Below are 19,515 nucleotides of genomic sequence, written 5' to 3' on the forward strand. Positions count from 1 at the left end.
AAGGTGGCATCCTATGACAGTGCCACGTTGAAAGTCACTGAGCTCTTCAGTAAGGCCTTCTACTGGAGACTGCATGGCTGTGTGCTCGATTTTATACACCGGTAAGCAATGGGTGTGGCTGAGTCCACTAATTTGAAGGGGTGTCCACATACTTTTGTATATATACAGCCTATTTGTGACAATATGCATGCAGTAAGTGTGTGTAATCATTCAAATTCATCATATTCAAGAAGCTTCTAAACAAGGCACTTAATATTAGAACATCTTCCATAGCCTTACACTGCCGCCTTATACTCACCCTCATAAATACTAAAACACACATGACGTAGTCACACATACAAGTCACAAAGACAAGCTCTTTCATTTGTTAAAAACAAAATCACTCATTTGACAGTAGCTGATATAATAGAGCATGAGGATTCGGAAGGAAGATTCTCTGTGCAAAGTTCACCACTTTCAGACTACACACATTCATGACTACACGCACGCGGAGGCAGGCACACGTACACACTTTCTCAAGGAGGTCCCACGCTCAATAACATAAAAGCATTGAATACTAGATTTCTACAGTCAGTCAAAACCAACCCAATGTAATTCAAAAGGCACTACATCAGCACAGAGAGGGGGAGAGCCTTGAGGTGCTCCTGTGCGCGAGCACTGTGCACATAATTTAGGGAGGGGGTGGCGGTGGCGGTGGGGTTTGGATAAGGTCAGGGGTCAAGGGTTAGCAGGGGGACGTCATCCTCCGAGGTCATGTCCTCCGAGAGGGGGATAAGCAGCACCTCATCCTCCGAAGAGGAGGAGAAAGAGGGGGATGTGGAGAGGGGCAGGGAGTTGGAGGGGGAGGAGGAGAACGGGGAGGCGCGGAAGCGAGAGATACCGCGCCCCAGAGAGTGGAAGAGCGAGGCTAGGGAGGGGCTACTGGGGGTGGGAGGGGCAGCCACAGGGAAGCTCTGGGGGGTGGCTGGGATAGAGACGAGGGGTGGAGGAAGGGAGGCGGGAGGCGGTGGTGGTGGTGGGTGCTGCACCGTCTGAGGGAGCAAGCCTAGTTTCTGTGGCAATGGCAGATTGACGGCTTCCACAGCCAATGAGGAAGTTGCGGGAGTTGATTGACTGGGCTCTACACCAGTAGAGGTGGGATCTGTCTGCTGGGGGGCGGAACTGGAAGGCTGGGAGGGCCTGGAGGTGGGTCTAGGGATTAAGCCCCACCTCCGCATGCGACGGACAGCCCGGCGGACGAATCGGGGCCGGCGACGGCGACGTGGAGAGTTGGCGGTGTCCTGTCTGAGGAGCTGGAGGATACCTCTCAGAGTAAGAGAGGAAGACTGATGGGGGGTGAGAGAGAGAAACACAGAGACAGAGAGACAGACACAGAACAAGAAAAATATTAAAACCTTGAGATTTAATTTGTTGAATTTGAAAATGTGCTATACAAATACGCTTATTTCTTAACCTCTCTAGAGTATGTGGGACGAAATCGTCCCACCTATTCAACAGCCAGTGGAATCGAGTGGCGCGATATTCAAATACCTTAGAAATGCTATTACTTCAATTTCTCAAACATATGACTATTTTACACCATTTTAAAAGACAAGACTCTCGTTAATCTAACCACATTGTCCGATTTCAAAAAGGCTTTACAACGAAAGCAAAACATTAGATTATGTCAGGAGAGTACCCAGCCAGAAATAATCACACAGCCATTTTTCAAGCTAGCATATAATGTCACAAAAACCAAAACCACAGCTAAATGCAGCACTAACCTTTGATGATCTTCATCAGATGACACTCCTAGGACATTATGTTATACAATACATGCATGTTTTGTTCAATCAAGTTCATATTTATATCAAAAAACAGCTTTTTACATTAGCATGTGACGTTCAGAACTAGCAAACATACCGCAAACTTCCGGTGAATTTACTAAATTACTCACGATAAACGTTCACAAAAAACACAACAATTATTTTAAGAATTATAGATACAGAACTCCTTTATGCAATCGCGGTGTCAGATTTTAAAATAGCTTTTCGGCAAAAGCACATTTTGATATATTCTGAGTAGATAGCTCGCCATCACGGGCTAGCTAATTTGACACCCACCAAGTTTGGCGTTCACTAAACTCAGAATTACTATAAGAAAAATTGGATTACCTTTGCTGTTCTTCGTCAGAATGCACTCCCAGGACTTCTACTTCATCCACAAATGTTGTTTTGGTTCAAAATAATCCATAGTTATGTTCAAATATCCTCTGTTTTCTTCTTGCGTTCAAGACACTATCCGAACGGTGACGCGCGGACGTGTATCGTGACAAAAAAATTCAAAATATTCCATTACCGTACTTCGAAGCATGTCAAACGCTGTTTAAAATCAATTTTTATGCGATTTTTCTCGTAAAAATGCGATAATATTCCGACCGGGAGACGTCTTTTTCGTTCAAAGACTGAAAATGTAAAATGGCCTCTTCACGTGCACGCCCGTCTCATTGTTCTCAGATCGACCACTATCCAAATGCGCTACTGTTTTTCAGCCAGGGACTGCAAAGTCATCATTCAACGTTCTGGCGCCTTCTGAGAGCCTAAGAAAGTGTCACTTTACAGCAGAGATCCTCTGTTTTCAATAAAGAGAGGATAGAAGGCCAAGAAATGGTCAGAGAGGGCACTTCCTGTACAGAATCTTCTCAGGTTTTGGCCTGCCATATGAGTTCTGTTATACTCACAGACACCATTCAAACAGTTTTAGAAACTTTAGGGTGTTTTCTATCCAAATCAAACAATTATATGCATATTCTAGTTTCTGGGCAGTAGTAATAAGCAGATTAAATCGGGTACGTTTTTTATCCGGATGTGAAAATACTGCCCCCTACCCTAGAGAGGTTAACCTGTTTGGGATAGGGGGCAGTATTTTCACGGCCGGATAAAAAACGTACCCGATTTAATCTGGTTACTACTCCTGCCCAGAAACTAGAGTTTTTGTGAGTGGTCAGGCAGGGAACAATGACAGTGGAGTGCGCGTGCACGAGACGACTCCATGTTTTTCTTTCAGTCTATGAATGAATATAACGTCGCCCGGTTGGAATATTATCGCTATTTTACGAGAAATCGCATAAAAATTGATTTTAAACAGCGTTTGACATGCTTCGAAGTATGGTAATGGAATATTTTGACATTTTTTTGTCACGAAATGCGCCCGTGCGTCACCTTTCGGATACTGACATGAACGCACGAACAAAACGGAGCTATTTGGATATAACTATAGATTATTTCGAACCAAAACAACATTTGTTGTTGAAGTAGAAGTCCTGGGAGTGCATTCTGACGAAGAACAGCAAAGGTAATCCAATTTTTCTTATAGTAAATCTGAGTCCCAACTTGGTGGGTGTCAAATTAGCTAGCCTGTGATGGCCGAGCTATCTACTCAGAATATTGCAATGTGCTTTCGCCGAAAAGCTATTTTAAAATCTGACACCGCGATTGCATAAAGGAGTTCTGTATCTATAATTCTTAAAATAATTGTTATGTTTTTTGTAAACGTTTATCGTGAGTAATTTAGTAAATTCACCGGAAGTTTGCGGTGGGTATGCTAGTTCTGAACATCACATGCTAATGTAAAAAGCTGTTTTTTGAACTTGATTGAACAAAACATGCATGTATTGTATAACATAATGTCCGAGGAGTGTCATCTGATGAAGATCATCAAAGGTTAGTGCTGCATTTAGCTGTGGTTTTGGTTTTTGTGACATATATGCTTGCTTTGAAAATGGCTGTGTGATGTATTTTTGGCAGGGTACTCTCCTGACATAATCTAATGTTTTGCTTACGCTGTAAAGCCTTTTTGAACTCGGACAATGTGGTTAGATTAACGAGAGTCTTGTCTTTAAAATGGTGTAAAATAGTCATATGTTTGAGAAATTGAAGTTATAGCATTTTTAAGGTATTTGTATTTCGCGCCACGCTCTACCATTGGATATTGGTGAGGCCCCTAACAGGTTTAACATTATCATTTAAGTTTATGATTTGCGTAAGATCCCCATTAAATTAAGCTACAACACAGTGAAACACAGAGAGCACATTGTTTTAGTTAGTGCTCTTTAGTTAGTGCTCTGTTAACTGATCCTAGACCTGTTACTAGGCTCTCACCTCATTGGGGTTCTCTGTGGGGAAGTCCTCCACTGGAGGGATGATGCCCTGGGCAATCAGCTGACCGTAGGAGGGAGGAGCCTGCTGCTGGATCAGCGCCGCCTCTTGGCGGCTGATTGGAGCAAACATACTGCAGGAGGAAGACAGACAGAAACATATGGGGGTCTGGTCCAATAAGACAATTTGGACACAGATCAAGGGAGGCGTTTGTGGGTGATGAAGTATCAACATGTAGTAAACCTGACGTGTGAGGTGCATGAGGGATACCTGTATTCTCGAGTGCGCAGTGAGTAGAGCTTGCAGGTGCAACCCATAGCGATGACCAGCAACAGCCCGCAGACCAGGCTGCCAACGGTTGCCGCGGTGATGACCTTCCGAGGCAGGGTCACGGTGCAGTTCAGCTCGTCTGTCCCGTCCTTACAGTCCACCTGGCCGTCACAGCGCCAGCTCTCAAACACACACCTGGGGAAGAGACAAAACGGTCAAGATGGCGTATACACTTACACACATCAAAAACACACCACGCACGCTCACACACACTCCTCTACCTGTCACTGTCGCAGTGGAAGGTCCCAGGTTGACATATAGAACAGTCTCTCTCATCGCTCCCATCAGAACAGTACAGCTGGTAATTACACCTCTCCTTGGCAGGGAAACACACCGGACGCCCTAGGAAGCTATGCCCCGCCAGCAGCGCCCTCTGCCCAGCCGCTCCACAGGCAAACTGGTCCCGGGGACATCCCCTGCACCCTGCTTCGTCACGTCCCGTCTCGGGACAGTCCCAGTGCCCGTCACACTTCTGTTCCTGGGTGTAGCAGCCTCCCGCGGCACCCCCACATTTACCTTCCCAGGGGGGGCAGTAGCCCCCGACACGGTAGGTGGCGTTGAAGCCCAGCCCCTCAGAGCCGGGGAGCGTACGATAGGTCAGGGAGAGGAGGCCGGTCCGGGACTCGACCTGGATGGCCTTGTAATTGGACGCATTAGTGATCTGTCACAGAGGGAAAGGGAGGGAGAGGGTAAATTAACTTTCCCAGTGATTTCCGAGGTAGAAAAGTTGGCTTTAACCACAGATCTAGGATCAGACCGCTCTACTCTCTGAAAGAAATTATAAATATCTGACTTCGTTTCAGTTTATTAGGGGCAACGTCTACAAAACTCCATTACACACCCCCCTCCCCCCCACACTCACAGTTTTGATAAGTTCCCCGGTGCCCTGCTGTCTGTCAGTGATGGTGACCGTGTCTCCAGGCCCCAGCTCCAGCAGCCGCAGGTCCAGCTTCAGAGGCCTAGAGTCCTGGGGGTCCAGGGTCCACACACAGAACAGAGGGGGGCCCCTGATGGATGGAGGGGCGAACGTCCCATAGAAGGTCTGGAGGAGGCCCCCGCAGGTGATGACCTTGGGAGGCAGGGTCACAGTGCAGTTCAGCTCGTCTGTCCCGTCCTTACAGTCCAGCTGGCCGTCACAGCGCCAGCTCTCAAAAACACACCTGGGGCAGAGACAAACAGTTCAGGTGACGTATACACACACACACACACACACACACACACCGAAACACACCACACGCATGTCACATCGGAACTACACTAACACACATATCAAAGCTTACTAACAAACATTAAACGCATGCACACACACTAAGTTTTTTTCTGGATCAAAAGGGGGCTTACGTGGTGGGCGTAACAATGGGCGCGGTTACCCCTGTGAATTTGAGATCATTTTTTTGAGACCCCCCCATCTTGGCAGTGTAGACATTTTTAAGCCAACGTCCTGCAATTCTACACATTTATCCATGGAGTTAAGAGAAATTTGCCATGGCCAACACAGTGTTATTTTGCTCAAACCAAAAAATCAATACTGCTAAATTCTTGCTTTTAGAATTTTCAATTCTCTTTCACTGTCCATATTTTATTTTGATGATTGTTAGTTCTCAAAGATAGTATTTTTTGTGTATATATATATATATATATATATATAGAATCATGTAGTAACCAAAAAAAGTGTTTAACAAATCAAAATCTATTTTATATTTGAGATTCTTCAAAGTAGCCACCCTTTCTCCTTGATGACAGCTTTGCACACTCTTGGCATTCTCTCAACCAGCTTCACCTGGAATGCTTTTCCAACAGTCTTGAAGGAGTTCCCACATATGCTGAGCACTTGTTGGCTGCTTTTCCTTCACTCTGCGGTCCAACTCATCCCAAACCATCTCAACTTGGGTGAGGTCAGGTGATTGTGGAGGCCAGGTCATCTGATGCTTTGAAGAATCTCAAATATAAGGATTTCATTGGCAGAAAAATGACCCCCCCCCCCCAAAAAAACACACACACTCCTCTACCTGTCACTGTCGCAGTGGAAGGTCCCAGGTTGACATATAGAACAGTCTCTCTCATCGCTCCCATCAGAACAGTACAGCTGGTAATTACACCTCTCCTTGGCAGGGAAACACACCGGACGCCCTAGGAAGCTATGCCCCGCCAGCAGCGCCCTCTGCCCAGCCACTCCACAGGCAAACTGGTCCCGGGGACATCCCCTGCACCCTGCTTCGTCACGTCCCGTCTCGGGACAGTCCCAGTGCCCGTCACACTTCTGTTCCTGGGTGTAGCAGCCTCCCGCGGCACCCCCACATTTACCTTCCCAGGGGGGGCAGTAGCCCCCGACACGGTAGGTGGCGTTGAAGCCCAGCCCCTCAGAGCCGGGGAGCGTACGATAGGTCAGGGAGAGGAGGCCAGTCAGGGACTCGACCCGGATGGCCTTGTAATTGGACGCGCTGGTGATCTGTCACAAAGGGAAAGGGAAGACGGTGAAATGATTAGAATGAGTAAATTAACTTGGGTGATTGAACTGAACAGTCTTGTGACAAACTCTAGAGGTAGAAGTTGGCTTTCACCACAGATCAACAATAAGACTAGCCTACTTCCAATCCGAGAGTAATTCAATAATATCTGACCCCGTATCAGTTTATAAGGGGCCACTTTACCTAACTCTAAGACACAAACACACCCCAGGCACACTCACAGCTTTGAGGAGTTCCCCGGTGCCCTGCTGTCTGTCAGTGATGGTGACCGTGTCTCCAGGCCCCAGCTCCAGCAGCCGCAGGTCCAGCTTCAGAGGCCTAGAGCCCTGGGGGTCCAGGGTCCACACACAGAACAGAGGGGGGCCCCTGATGGAAGGAGGGGCGAACGTCCCATAGAAGGTCTGGAGCAGGCCCCCGCAGGGCCACTCAATGGGAGCCCGGGTCACACTGGGGTGGGCTCTGTGAGGCTGGTGGCTGGGGAGTCCACGATGCTGGAACTGCCAGAAGTCAAATATAGGATTGGCTGGCTCCTTTTCCTTGGTGTGGTCCCCATCCTCGTCTACTTGCTTCTCTGTCTCCTCCTCCTCTTTCTCCAGCTCACCCGGTGCCTTCCCTACTGTTTCCCAATCCCTCCCTCTGCTGTTACTCCCCCTGTTCTTCTCTCTTCCTGTCTCCCGCGCCCTGTAGGACTCTGGCGTGGCGGTGGCCACCACTGTTTTGCCATGCTCAGGATCCAGGATCTTCATCGCTCCATCACAGTCTTGCTCGTCTATGCCCAGGCCCACCCCTTCACCCAGGCACTCCACCCGGCCGTTACAACGCCACGACAGGGGCAGGCAGCGCCCGCCCAAACACTCAAAGTCCACACCCGTACAGTCACCAGAGTCTAGAGAGAGAGGAGTGGCAGGGAAAGGGGGAGAGAGGGAGAAGAGCTGATATTTCTATTAGCTATATTGAGTTTCCTGGTACTCAAAGAGAGTTATAACGAGTCTACTAGGTCATGATTAACAAGTGATATAGCCTAACATCACAGCACCATACCTCTGACATAGCCCAGGCGGAACGCAGACACAGGCAATAAGTGTGGCAGGAAGTGGTGCGTCACTGTAATGTTTCCCCCCATCAACTCCATGGGTTTTGGCAGGTCGGAACCACAGAGGGTAATGGGCTTGCCAGCCGATGATGTCACCGAGACCCATTCCTTCTTACACCGTGTGGAAAACTGGGAGAAACTGAAAGAGCGACGGGAAAAAGAGATATAACAAAGAAGTAAGCAAACAATCAAAAACGACATTATTTGGCTACGAAGCCATTTTCCTTTACACGATGTGACATTTCTAAAGTCTAGTCCGGACACAACCCCTACACCGTAACCCCCGGGCATTTCATGTAGATCTGGAAGTATTGGATAAGTATATTTAAAGAACATGGCAGTAGCTCTACCTTGTCCACTGACAGGCTGGACAGACTCTTCCTCTATTTGCTTACACCTACATAAATCCTTCAGATGTGCACTAGTGCCAAGAGGGTTAAAGACTAGAAGTTGTTTGGGGACAAACGTTGATGCACCCTGACCCACCAAATAAGGCCCTAAGAGAGCGGTAAAGACAGCGAGTGGGGAGACATTACCTGAGAATAACAGGCTCTCCTACACGTGCCTTGATAATCCAACGACAGTAGAAGGGCCGAGGGCGGTAGGACGAGCTGTGGTGCACAAAGCTTCTGATCTCTCCTCTCGCAGCCTCCAGGACTTGGGGAGATCGTCCACAATGAGCTGGGAGAGAGAAGAAACCTACAGTATATTAGACTGGGAGGGGCGACCTAAGAACACATATATTCGTTTTCCTGTTGCAAAACATTTTGCTACGGTATTCCTGGTCTGATTAAATCAGACCATTGGAACATTGGAGTGCAAAATCATGTAAAAGAACTGGAGGTGCCACCGCTGATTGTCAATTACAGCTGAGACTCCCACGCCTACCCATGTTGATCACAGAACTATGAGTATTGTGTAAAACTGGTGAGGCGCAGATGGGTCCCTTTGATAACATGAATAGAGACATTAGCAAGAGAGAGGGAGGGGGGAGGGGTAGCGCTCTTACCAGTACTGGAGACCAGCTCCAGGCTGCTGTAGGCTGTGAATCAACAGGCAAAACAGAGTTAGAGGCCTGAATCGGGAATTACTAAAGATCTGACTAGTATTTGCACACGGTACATTTGACACTAGATACTGCTTACAAAATACAATGTTTACAATACTTGTTGGCCTAAAGCAGGGCTCGCCACCCCTGTTCCTGGAGAGCTACCCTCCTGTAGGTTTTTGTTTCAACCCCAGATGTAACTAACCTGATTCAGCTTATCAACCAGCAAACTATTACAATCAGGGGTGCTAGATCAGGGTTGGAGCGAAAACTTACAGGACGGTAGCTCTCCAGGAACAGGGTTGGAGAGCCCTGGCCTTAAGTATTGTTCTTTACCACCTGACATATCGACCGACAGACAAACAGGCAGATAGATAGGTCACATTCAAAGTAAAAACCCACCAGTTACAAACAAAATGTTGATGACACAAAGGTTGAAAGAGACAGTCATTCTGATGATGGTGCTCCTCTGAAATGATGGTGCTCCTCTGAAATGCGGGTGCTCCTCTGAAATGCGGGTGCTCCTCTGAAATGCGGGTGCTCCTCTGAAATGCGGGTGCTCATGAAAGAGCAAAAATGGTGAAAAGAAAGGAAACTAGAACGGGAAAAACATCTAGGCAGATCCCCCTCAGTCCGCCTTGCTGAGTGGCCCCATCATCGCTAATGTCTCGTTCAGGAAGACTTCACCTGAGAAAATAAAAAGACCAAACCTAGTCAGCAAAAATTGCTATTTTGACTAGCCTGGTCGCAGATCTGTTTGTGCTGTCTTGCCAAGTCCTATGGCCATTGATACACCAAAAACAATGGCAAGACAGCACAAAAATATCTGGGACCAGGGTATATTTTTAGAGGAACAGGAGGGAATGACAGAAACATTGCTACAGAACTTGCTTAAGCCTTTACTTATGACAGCCAGACATCTGAAGTTGAATGCTTAATCAATTATTTGGTGACATATGAATATATTTAGTATCATTTTATCTAAAGTTTAATGTTTTTATTTTTCTGAAATTCTTTGAGGATGGTCCTGCCCTTGCTCCTCTGAGGAGCCTCCACTGATGTAAACATTGGGTTCTTGATAAAAATAGAAAACCATAACATTGAACATTATTTAAAACACCCTGTTTTGCAATGAAGGTCTACACTAGACTCAGCAGCACTCTGAAGGGTAGCGTCATGGTATTGCTGGAGGACAGCTAGCATCTGTCCTCTGGGTACATGGACTTCAATACAAAACCTAGGAGGCTCATGGTTCTTACCCCCTTCCATAGACTTACACAGTAATTATGACCAACTTATGGAGGACATCCTCCAACCTATCAGAGCTCTTGCAGCAAGAACTAACAGGTTGTCCACCCAAAGGATCAGAGAATGACTATTACTGAAAGCATTAGCTACAACTAGCTAGCACTGCAGTGCATAAAATGTGGTGAGTAGGTGACTCAAAGAGAGAAGACAATACTTGAACAGTTATGAACAAATTATTTTTTTTCAAAATGAAGGAGAAGCAAGAGAGAGGGAGCTAGCTGGAAGTTGGAAGTTTACATAGACTAAGTTGACTGTGCCTTTAAACAGCTTGGAAAATTCCAGAAAATGATGTCATGGCTTTAGAAGCTTCTGATTGACTCAAATGATGTCAATTAGTCTATTGGAGGTGTACCTGTATTTCAAGGCCTACCTTCAAACTCAGTGCCTCTTTGCTTGACATCATGAGAAAATCTAAAGAAATCAGCCAAGACCTCAGAAAAAAATGTGTAGACCTCCACAAGTCTGGTTCATCCTTGGGAGCAATTTCCAAACGCCTGAAGGTACCATGTTCATCTGTACAAACAATAGTACGGAAGTATAAACACCATGGGACCACGCAGCCGTCATACCGCTCAGGAAGGAGACACGTTCTGTCTCCTAGAGATGAACCTACTTTGGTGTGAAAAGTGCAAATCAATCCCAGAACAGCAGCAAAGGACCTTGTGAAGATGCTTGAGGAAACAAATACAAAAGTATCCATTTCCACAGTAAAACGAGTCCTATAGTGACATAACCTGAAAGGCTGCTCAGCAAGGAAGAAGCCACTGCTCCAAAACCGCCATAAAAAAGCCAGACTATGGTTTGCAACTGCACATGGGGACAAAGAAAGTACTATTTGGAGAAATGAAACAAAAATATAACCATTTGGCCATAATGACCATCGTTATGTTTGGAGGAAAAAGGGGGAGGCTTGCAAGCTGAAGAACACCATGCAACCATGAAGCACGGGGGTGGCAGCATCATGTTGTGGGGGTGCTTTGCTGCAGGAGGGACTGGTGCACTTCACAAAATAGATGGCATCATGAGGTAGGAAAATGATGTGCATATACTGAAGCAACATCTCAAGATATCAGTCAGAAAGTTAAAGCTTGGTTGCAAATGGGTCTTCTAAATGGACAATGACCCAAGCATACTTCCAAAGTTGTGGCAAAATGGCTTAAGGACAACAAAGTCAAGGTATTGGAGTGGCCATCATAAAGCCCTGACCTCAATCCTATAGAAAATCTGTGGGCAGAACTGAAAAAGCGTGTGCGAACAAGGAGGCCTACAAACCTGACTCAGTTACACCAGCTCTGTCAGGAGGAATGGGACAAAATTCACCCAACTTATTGTGAGAAGCTTGTGGAAGGCAACCCAAAACGTTTGACCCAAGTTAAACAATTTAAAAGCAATGCTACCAAATACTAATTGAGTGTACGTAAACTTCCGACCCACTGGGAATTTGATGAAAGAAATAAAAGCTGAAATAAATCATTCTCTCTACTATTATTCTGACATTTCACATTCTTAAAATAAAAAGTGGTGATCCTAACTGACCTAAGAGTGGGAATTTTTACTAGGATTAAATGTCAGGAACTGTGAAAAACTGAGTTTAAATGTATTTGGCTAAGGTGTATGTAAACTTCCGACTTCAACTGTACATTTCGTAGTATACATTTTTTTTCACTTTGTTAGCGTTGAATGCAGCTAGCTAGTTTAGCCTACTCAAAACACCCGGCTTAAACAGAGAGGGATGCTATGTTAGCTAGCTGGCTATGTAACACTGGAACTCTTCCAAGGCAAGGTAAGCTTTTATTTGTATTAATTTTTGCCACCGGGGCTCACCGGTGTAACTGCTAAACTGCTTGCTGCTCACTGTACTGCATGATTGTAACAGGTTTACTAACGCATTAGTTCTAGTAGCTATGTTGACTATGACATGACAATGATGTAGGCTGTGTGTAGCGGTTATGATATAGCTTGGATAGGTTTTTTGCCTTGTCACAGACAGCTGATGTGTTGTGCACTGAACTCCACAAGCGAAGTGAAACGGTGAGAGGAGAGTGCATAGATAGATGCGAGAAGAAATTATATATATATATACACACATAATGAGTTGTTTGTAAGTGGCTGCTATGAAAGTGAACTGTGTTTGCATGTGATCAGGGGTGAATTAATTGCACCGATTCTGTTAAAATATGTCTTAAAATAGAACGGTGATAAACATACCTGAAATTGTCCAATAGAAACTCTCATTTGCAACTGTTGGACTAATGATTACACCCTAGATCAGTGGTACACAAACTTTTTATAGTCCCGTAACCCTTCAAACATTCAACCTCCAGCTGTGTACCCCCTCTAGCACCAGGGTCAGGTCACTCAAATGTTGTATTTTTGCCACACACACACACACAATATGTTTAATAAATGTAAGAATTAATGTGAGTTTGTGTCACAACCCAGCTTGTGGGAAGTCACAAAGAGCTCTTATTAGGACCAGGGCACAAATAATATTATATTAATAATCAATAATTTTGCTCTTTATTTAGCCATCTTACATATAAAACCTTATTTGTTTATCAAAAATTGTGAATAAATCACCACAGGTTAATGAGAAGGGTGTGCTTGAAAGGATACACATAACCCTGCAATGTTGGGTTGTATCGGAGAGTCTCAGTCTTAAAATCATTTTCCACACACAGTCTGTGCCTGTATTTAGTTTTCATGCTAGTGAGTGCCGGGAATCCACTCTCACATAGGTACATGGTTGCAAAGAGCATCAGTGTCTTAACAGCACAATTTGCCAAGGCAGGATACTCTGAGCGCAGCCCTATCCAGAAATCTGGCAGTGGATTCTGATTAAATTCAATTTTCACATAAGCGCATGCTGCAATTTCGATGAGGCTCTCTTGTTCAGATTTCAGTAAGTGGACTGGAGGCAGGGCATGAAAAGGATTACGAATCCAGTTGTTTGAGTCATCTGTTTTGGGAAAATACCTGCGTAATTGCGCACCCAGGTCACTCAGCTGCTTCACAATATCACATTTGACAATGTAGGTAAGCTTAAGTTCATTTGTACACAAAAAAAATCATACAATGATGGAAAGACGTGTTGCGGAGAGTCCCTGTAATCCTAGATTCAGATCATTCAGGCGAGAAAAAACATCACCCAGATAGGCCAGTCGTGTGAGAAACTCGTCATCATGCAAGCGGTCAGAGAAGTGAAAATTATGGTCAGTAAAGAAAACTTTAATCTCGTCTCTCAATTTTTTTAAAAATGTGTCAATACTTTGCCACTTGATAACCAGCCTTCTGTACATTGTAAAAGCGTTACATGGTCGCTGCCCATATCATTGCATAATGCAGAAAATACACGAGAGTTCAGGGGCCTTGCTTTAACATAGTTAACCATTTTCACTGTAGTATCCAAAACGTCTTTCAAGCTGTCAGGCACTCCCTTGGCAGCAAGAGCCTCTCGGTGGATGCTGCAGTGTACCCAAGTGGCGTCGGGAGCAACTGTTTGCACGCGCGTTACCACTCCACTATGTCTCCCTGTCATGGCTTTTGCACCATCAGTACAGATACCAACACATCTTGACCACCAAAGTCCATTTGGTGTCACAAAGCTGTCCAGTACTTTAAAAATATCCTCTCCTGTTTTCCAGAAGTCTTCCTTCTATTGACCCCCCATAAACATAACGGACATATACCAGGAGCTGTGCCAATTCACTGGCTTGTATATGAAGCAGTAACTGCTTCAAAACATCTCCTGCCATGTCACTGATGCGTCACGAAACAGTGTTTGATGGAGAAATGGTCTGTATACTTTTTGGGGCCTTTTCCCCCAGCATTGTCCCAGCCATATAAGACGCTTCTAGCGCCTTCTTATAAATGGTATCTGTTGCTGTTGCTTTTATACCCGTCTAACTAGTCGAAAGGCATCGTTTTTCTCGCTCAAAAAACTCCTGTGGCTTATTTTTCAAATGGGCATGTTTCATTTCTAAATGTCTGTGCAAGAGTGAAGGTTTCATTGAGTTGTGAGATTGTTATATGTGCAAAAGTACTCACTGTGGCTGAGGCACTACTCCCAATATAAGTGAACCCCAAATCAATGTAGTTCTCATCATATTTGCGCATATTACTTTACATTTCTTTAACCATTTATAAATTTTCGATCAAACGGAATGACCAGCAGCTACCTTTGGCTACATACGGACCATTAGCGGAATTCCCGCGAGAGAGTAACGGTTAATATGATTGGATGTTGATTATTTGACTAGGCTTCCTGTATTAGGGCTCCCGAGTGGCGCAGCAGTCTAAGGCACTGCATCTCAGCGCAAGAGTCAGTCCCTGGTTCGAAATCAGGCTGAATAACATCCGGCCGTGATTGTAATCTCAGATCGCGGCGCACAATTGGCCCAGCGTCGTCCGGGTTTGGCCGTCATTGTAAATAAGAAATTGTTCGTAACTGACTTGCCTAGTTAAGTAAAGTAAAAAAAAATAAAAAATAAGTAAATAAAAAAATATATATTCAAAAAATCACCCAAATGTATAGCCCCGTTGGAAAATCTAAATGGACTGTTTGAAAATGTGAATCATATTTTTATTTGTAAGTCGCCCTGGATAAGAGCGTCTGCTAAATGACTTAAATGTAAATGTAAATGTATTTGGCGTACCCCAGTTTGGGTATAGCCGCCCTAGATCATCTAGATGCCGGCAAGATTGTGTAAATCGATATTTCATGCGTCATGGTCTGTCACCTTGATTACTCAATTCTCTCGACCTGTTTTAAACTCTCTCTTGATTACTCAATTCTCTCGACTACGTTGTAAACTTTCATTCTTAGGCTAGGTTGTAGCAACCTCATGACGGGAAACAGTACTGGGACATTTTCAGTATCATGTGACTTAGTAGCCTTAACCTATCGACGTTACATTGAGCTGGGTGAACGGAATATGAATGACAGTCATCCAATATTCTGTAATATAAATAACGCAATGTTCATCTTAAACGACACAGATCGTGACTCTTAAATATTATACACAGCCATGTCCTGCCTTGCCAGTAACGTTGGCTAACTAAATGACGCAGCTAGCTAACCTTATGCTGTATGATTTACCAGCAAACTAATCCTAAACATAAAAATGCTTGCGATTTTCAATATCACGTTTTTCTGTGTCAATTTAATTCTAGATTATGTGAAATCATGTACATTCCTTCTAGACCTTCTGAATGCCTGCCCCCGCAAACTTCCTTGAAGAGGAAGGGATTCATCACGCCAATTCTGTTGCAAAACTTTTCGTCTGTTGCAAAACGTTTTGTACAGACACAGTTTACTCTAAAAGGAAACCGTTTTCCAACGAAAACGAGAGATTCTATTTGACAAATTCAGCTAGGTCCCGCCCCGTTTCGTTTGCTCAGTTTGGTTCTTAAACCGTAAACGTTTCACATTATAGAACGTCATGAATACACCCCTGCTTCACTCTCTCGCCTTGTTGTGGCTAATGCTAATGATAGCTCTGACTAACTTCCCTCTTCCTTTCGTTACGTTTTCCTAAACGTGCCACGCGATATAAAAGCATGAGTATATACATACAAACACTCTGATGTACAGATTAATTAAAAACGGCGATACATTCTGTATATAAATGCCTGTAACAACGAAGTTAGCAACCTTACCCTTTCTGTCGTCTTTCTTGTTGATAGGCAGAGTTCTGGGCAACTTCCGTATTGTTTACTTGGAACAGGAGAGGGGGTGGGGCTAGAAGCTCAGACTGAGGCTTCGGCTGTCACAACGCCCCAAACAAACTCCAATGTTACAGAACCAAACCAGTGTACAAATCATTTTCTCAGATCTAACATGAAATGTAACTTGTTCCTCTGTTCACGAATTCGTTTCAATGGTGTTAATATCGACAGTTTTGGATGCATTTTTGTTATCATCTTTCACCACCAGGTGTCAGAATTGATTAGGCTAGTGAGGCGATCCCTCAGATGGGGTATACCACAGTGGAATTGTATTATAGCAGACGGCCTTGCATCCGAGAATACAATGTAACATTCTTTGCATTAGTACGTTTTGTAATCAGCAAGGTAACGTGCATTTGATGCATTTCGTCAATGGACTGAGACAACGTGGGTTGAAATCAAATGACTACTGAATTGTCTGCCTAACTTGTTCTTGTAGTTCTTTTTGATAATTTACACTATCCTGGGGTGTTTTTTGATTTATTGTGATAAATTAATGTTCATATTTATACGGACACAGCGTCTACAGCTGTTTCTTTACCTCTCTGAGATAGGCTTCACACATCTCTAAGATGGAAATGAAGTGGGCTGAGAACAAACCCCTCTTCACATTATTCAAGATATAATTGAAATATTATTTTGAAATTATAAGTAAATGTAAAAACAAAAAAGAAATACACACCATAAAACTTTTTGACAAATTGAAAATGTATCTCGATATGTAATACCCTGTCTGTTAGGTTTATGCACTCTTGTTTGTATATTTCTATTTTTGTATTTTTTTTGGTTCAAAATAAAAAATATAAATAAATAAACATCTGTAAGATTTTTTTTTTAATTGTTTAATTTCACCTTTATTTAACCAGATAGGCCAGTTGAGAACAAGTTCTCATTTACAACTGCGACCTGGCCAAGATAAAGCAAAGCAGTGTGTCCCAAACAACAACACAGAGTTACACATGGAATAAACAAACGTACAGTCAATAACACAATATAAAAAACATCTATATACAGTGTGTGCAAATGAGGTAAGATTAGGGAGGTAAGGCAATAAATAGGCCGTATTGGCGAAGTAATTACAATTTAGCATTTAAACACTGGAGTGATAGATGTGCAGAAGATGAATGTGTAAGTAGAGATACTGTGGTGCAAAGGAGCAAAAAAAGAAATAACAATATGGAGATGAGGTGATGAGGTAGTTGGATGGGCTATTTACAGATGGGCTATGTACAGGTGCAATGATCTGTGAGCTGCTCTGACAGCTGATGCTTAAAGTTAGTGAGGGAGATATGGGTGTCCAGCTTCAGTGATTTTTGCAATTAGTTCCAGTCATTGGCAGCAGAGAACTGGAAGGAAAGGTGGCCAAAGGAGGAATTGGCTTTGGGGGTGACCAGTGAAATATACCTGCTGGAGCGCGTGCTGCTACGGGTGGGTGCTGCTATGGTGACCAGTAAGCTGAGATAAGGCGGGGCTTTACCTAGCAAAGACTAATAGATGACCTGGAGCCAGTGGGTTTGGCGACGAATATGAAGCGAGTGCCAGCCAACGAGAACATACAGGTCACAGTGGTGGGTAATATATGGGACTTTGGAGACAAAACGGATGGCACTGGGATAGACTACATCCAATTTGCTGAGTAGAGTGTTGGAGGCTATTTTGTAAATGACATCTCCAAAGTCAAGGATCGGTAGGATAGTCAGTTTCACAAGGGTATGTTTGGCAGCATGAGTGAAGGATGCTTTGTTGCGAATTAGGAAGCTGATTCTAGATTTAATTTTGGATTGGAGATGCTTAATGTGAGTCTGGAAGGAGAGTTTACAGTCTAACCAGAGACCTAGGTATTTGTATTTGTCCACATATTCTAAGTCAGAACCGTCCAGAGTAGTGATGCTGGACGAGCGGGCAGGTGCGGGCAGCAATCGGTTGAAGAGCATGCATTTAGTTTTACTTGCATTTAAGAGCAGTTGGAGGCCACGGAAGGAGAGTTGTATGGCATTGAAGCCTGTCTGGAGGTTAGTTAACATAGTGTCCAAAGAAGGGCCAGAAATATACAGAATGGTGTTGTCTGCGTAGAGGTGGCTCAGAGAATCACCAGCAGCAAGAGCGACATCATTGATGGAAACAGAGAAAAGAGTTGGCCCGAGAATTGAACCCTGTTACACCCCCATAGAGACTGCCAGAGGTCCGGACAACAGGCCCTCCGATTTGACACACTGAACTCTGTCTGAGAAGTAGTTGTTGAACCAGGCGAGGCAGTCATTTGAGAAACCAAGGCGGTTGAGTCTGCCGATAAGAATGTGGTGATTGACAGACTCGAAAGGCCAGGTCGATGAATACGGCTGCACAGTATTGTCTTTTATCGATGGCGGTTATGATATCGTTTAAGACCCTGAGCGTGGCTGAGGTGCACCCATGACCAGCTCGGAAACCAGACTGCATAGCGGAGAAGGTACGGTGGGATTCAAAATGGTCGGTGATCTGTTTGTTACCTTGGCTTTCGAAGACCTTAGAAAGGCAGTGTAGGATAGATATAGGTCTGTACCAGTTTGGGTCTAGAGTGTCTCCCCCTTTGAAGAGGGGGATGACCGCAGCAGCTTTCCAATCTTTGGGGATCTCAGACGATATGAAAGAGAGGTAGAACAGGCTAGTAATAGGGGTTGCAACAATTGCAGCGGATAATTTTACAAAGAGAGGGTCCAGATTGTCTAGCCCAGCTGATTTGTAGGGGTCCAGATTTTGCAACTCTTTCAGAACATCAGCTATCTGGATTTGGGTGAAGGAGAAATGGAGGAGGCTTGGGAAAGTTGCTGTGGGGGGTGCAGGGCTGTTGACCGGGGTAGGGTTAGCCAGGTGGAAAGCAAGTCCAGCCATAGAATAATGCTTCTTGAAATTCTCAATTATCGTGGATTTATTGGTGGTGACAGTGTTTCCTAGCCTCAGTGCAGTGGGCAGCTGGGAGGAGGTGCTCTTATCCCAGAACGTTTTGGAGTTTGTGCTACAGGATGCACATTTCTGTTTGAAAAAGCTAGCCTTTGCTTAACTAACTGCCTGTGTATATTGGTTTCTAACTTCCCTGAAAAGTTGCATATCGCGGGGGCTATTGGATGCGAATGCAGCACACCACAGGATGTTTTTGTGCTGGTCAAGGGCAGTCAGGTCTGGAGTCAGGTCAAGGGCTATATCTGTTCTTGGTTCTAGATTTTTTGAATGGGGCATGCTTATTTAAGATGGTGAGGAAAGCACTTTTAAAGAATAACCAAGCATCCTCTACTGACGGGATGAGGTCAATATCCTTCCAGGATACCCGGGCCAGGTCGATTAGAAAGGCCTGCTCGCTGAAGTGTTTTAGGGAGTGTTTGACACTGATGAGGGGTGGTCGTTTGACCGCAGACCCATTACGGATGC

The 19,515-nt window shown here is 44.6% G+C and overlaps 1 protein-coding gene across 2 annotated transcripts; it reads right to left on the reverse strand.

Annotated features, from left to right (window-relative positions):
• Window positions 1-326: 326 nt before the first annotated feature.
• On the reverse strand, window positions 327-16,138 carry LOC115198395 (low-density lipoprotein receptor-related protein 10). Of its 2 annotated transcripts, none has more exons than XM_029760300.1 (12): window positions 16,042-16,138; window positions 9,478-9,762; window positions 9,037-9,069; window positions 8,564-8,708; window positions 7,976-8,166; window positions 7,156-7,820; window positions 6,476-6,915; window positions 5,329-5,626; window positions 4,688-5,127; window positions 4,407-4,601; window positions 4,140-4,269; window positions 327-1,325 (listed from the first exon to the last, which is right to left on the reverse strand). In XM_029760300.1, exons 2-12 carry the CDS (start codon window positions 9,524-9,526, stop codon window positions 711-713), a joined length of 3,201 nt encoding a protein of 1,066 aa, XP_029616160.1. In that variant the 5' UTR covers window positions 9,527-9,762; window positions 16,042-16,138; the 3' UTR covers window positions 327-710. The 2 variants fall into 2 exon arrangements, with proteins under 2 accessions (XP_029616160.1, XP_029616159.1); XM_029760299.1 differs by having other exon boundaries at window positions 8,564-8,726.
• Window positions 16,139-19,515: the final 3,377 nt, after the last annotated feature.

Source organism: Salmo trutta, chromosome 8 (genome assembly GCF_901001165.1).
Source record: "Salmo trutta chromosome 8, fSalTru1.1, whole genome shotgun sequence".
NCBI lineage: Eukaryota > Metazoa > Chordata > Actinopteri > Salmoniformes > Salmonidae > Salmo > Salmo trutta.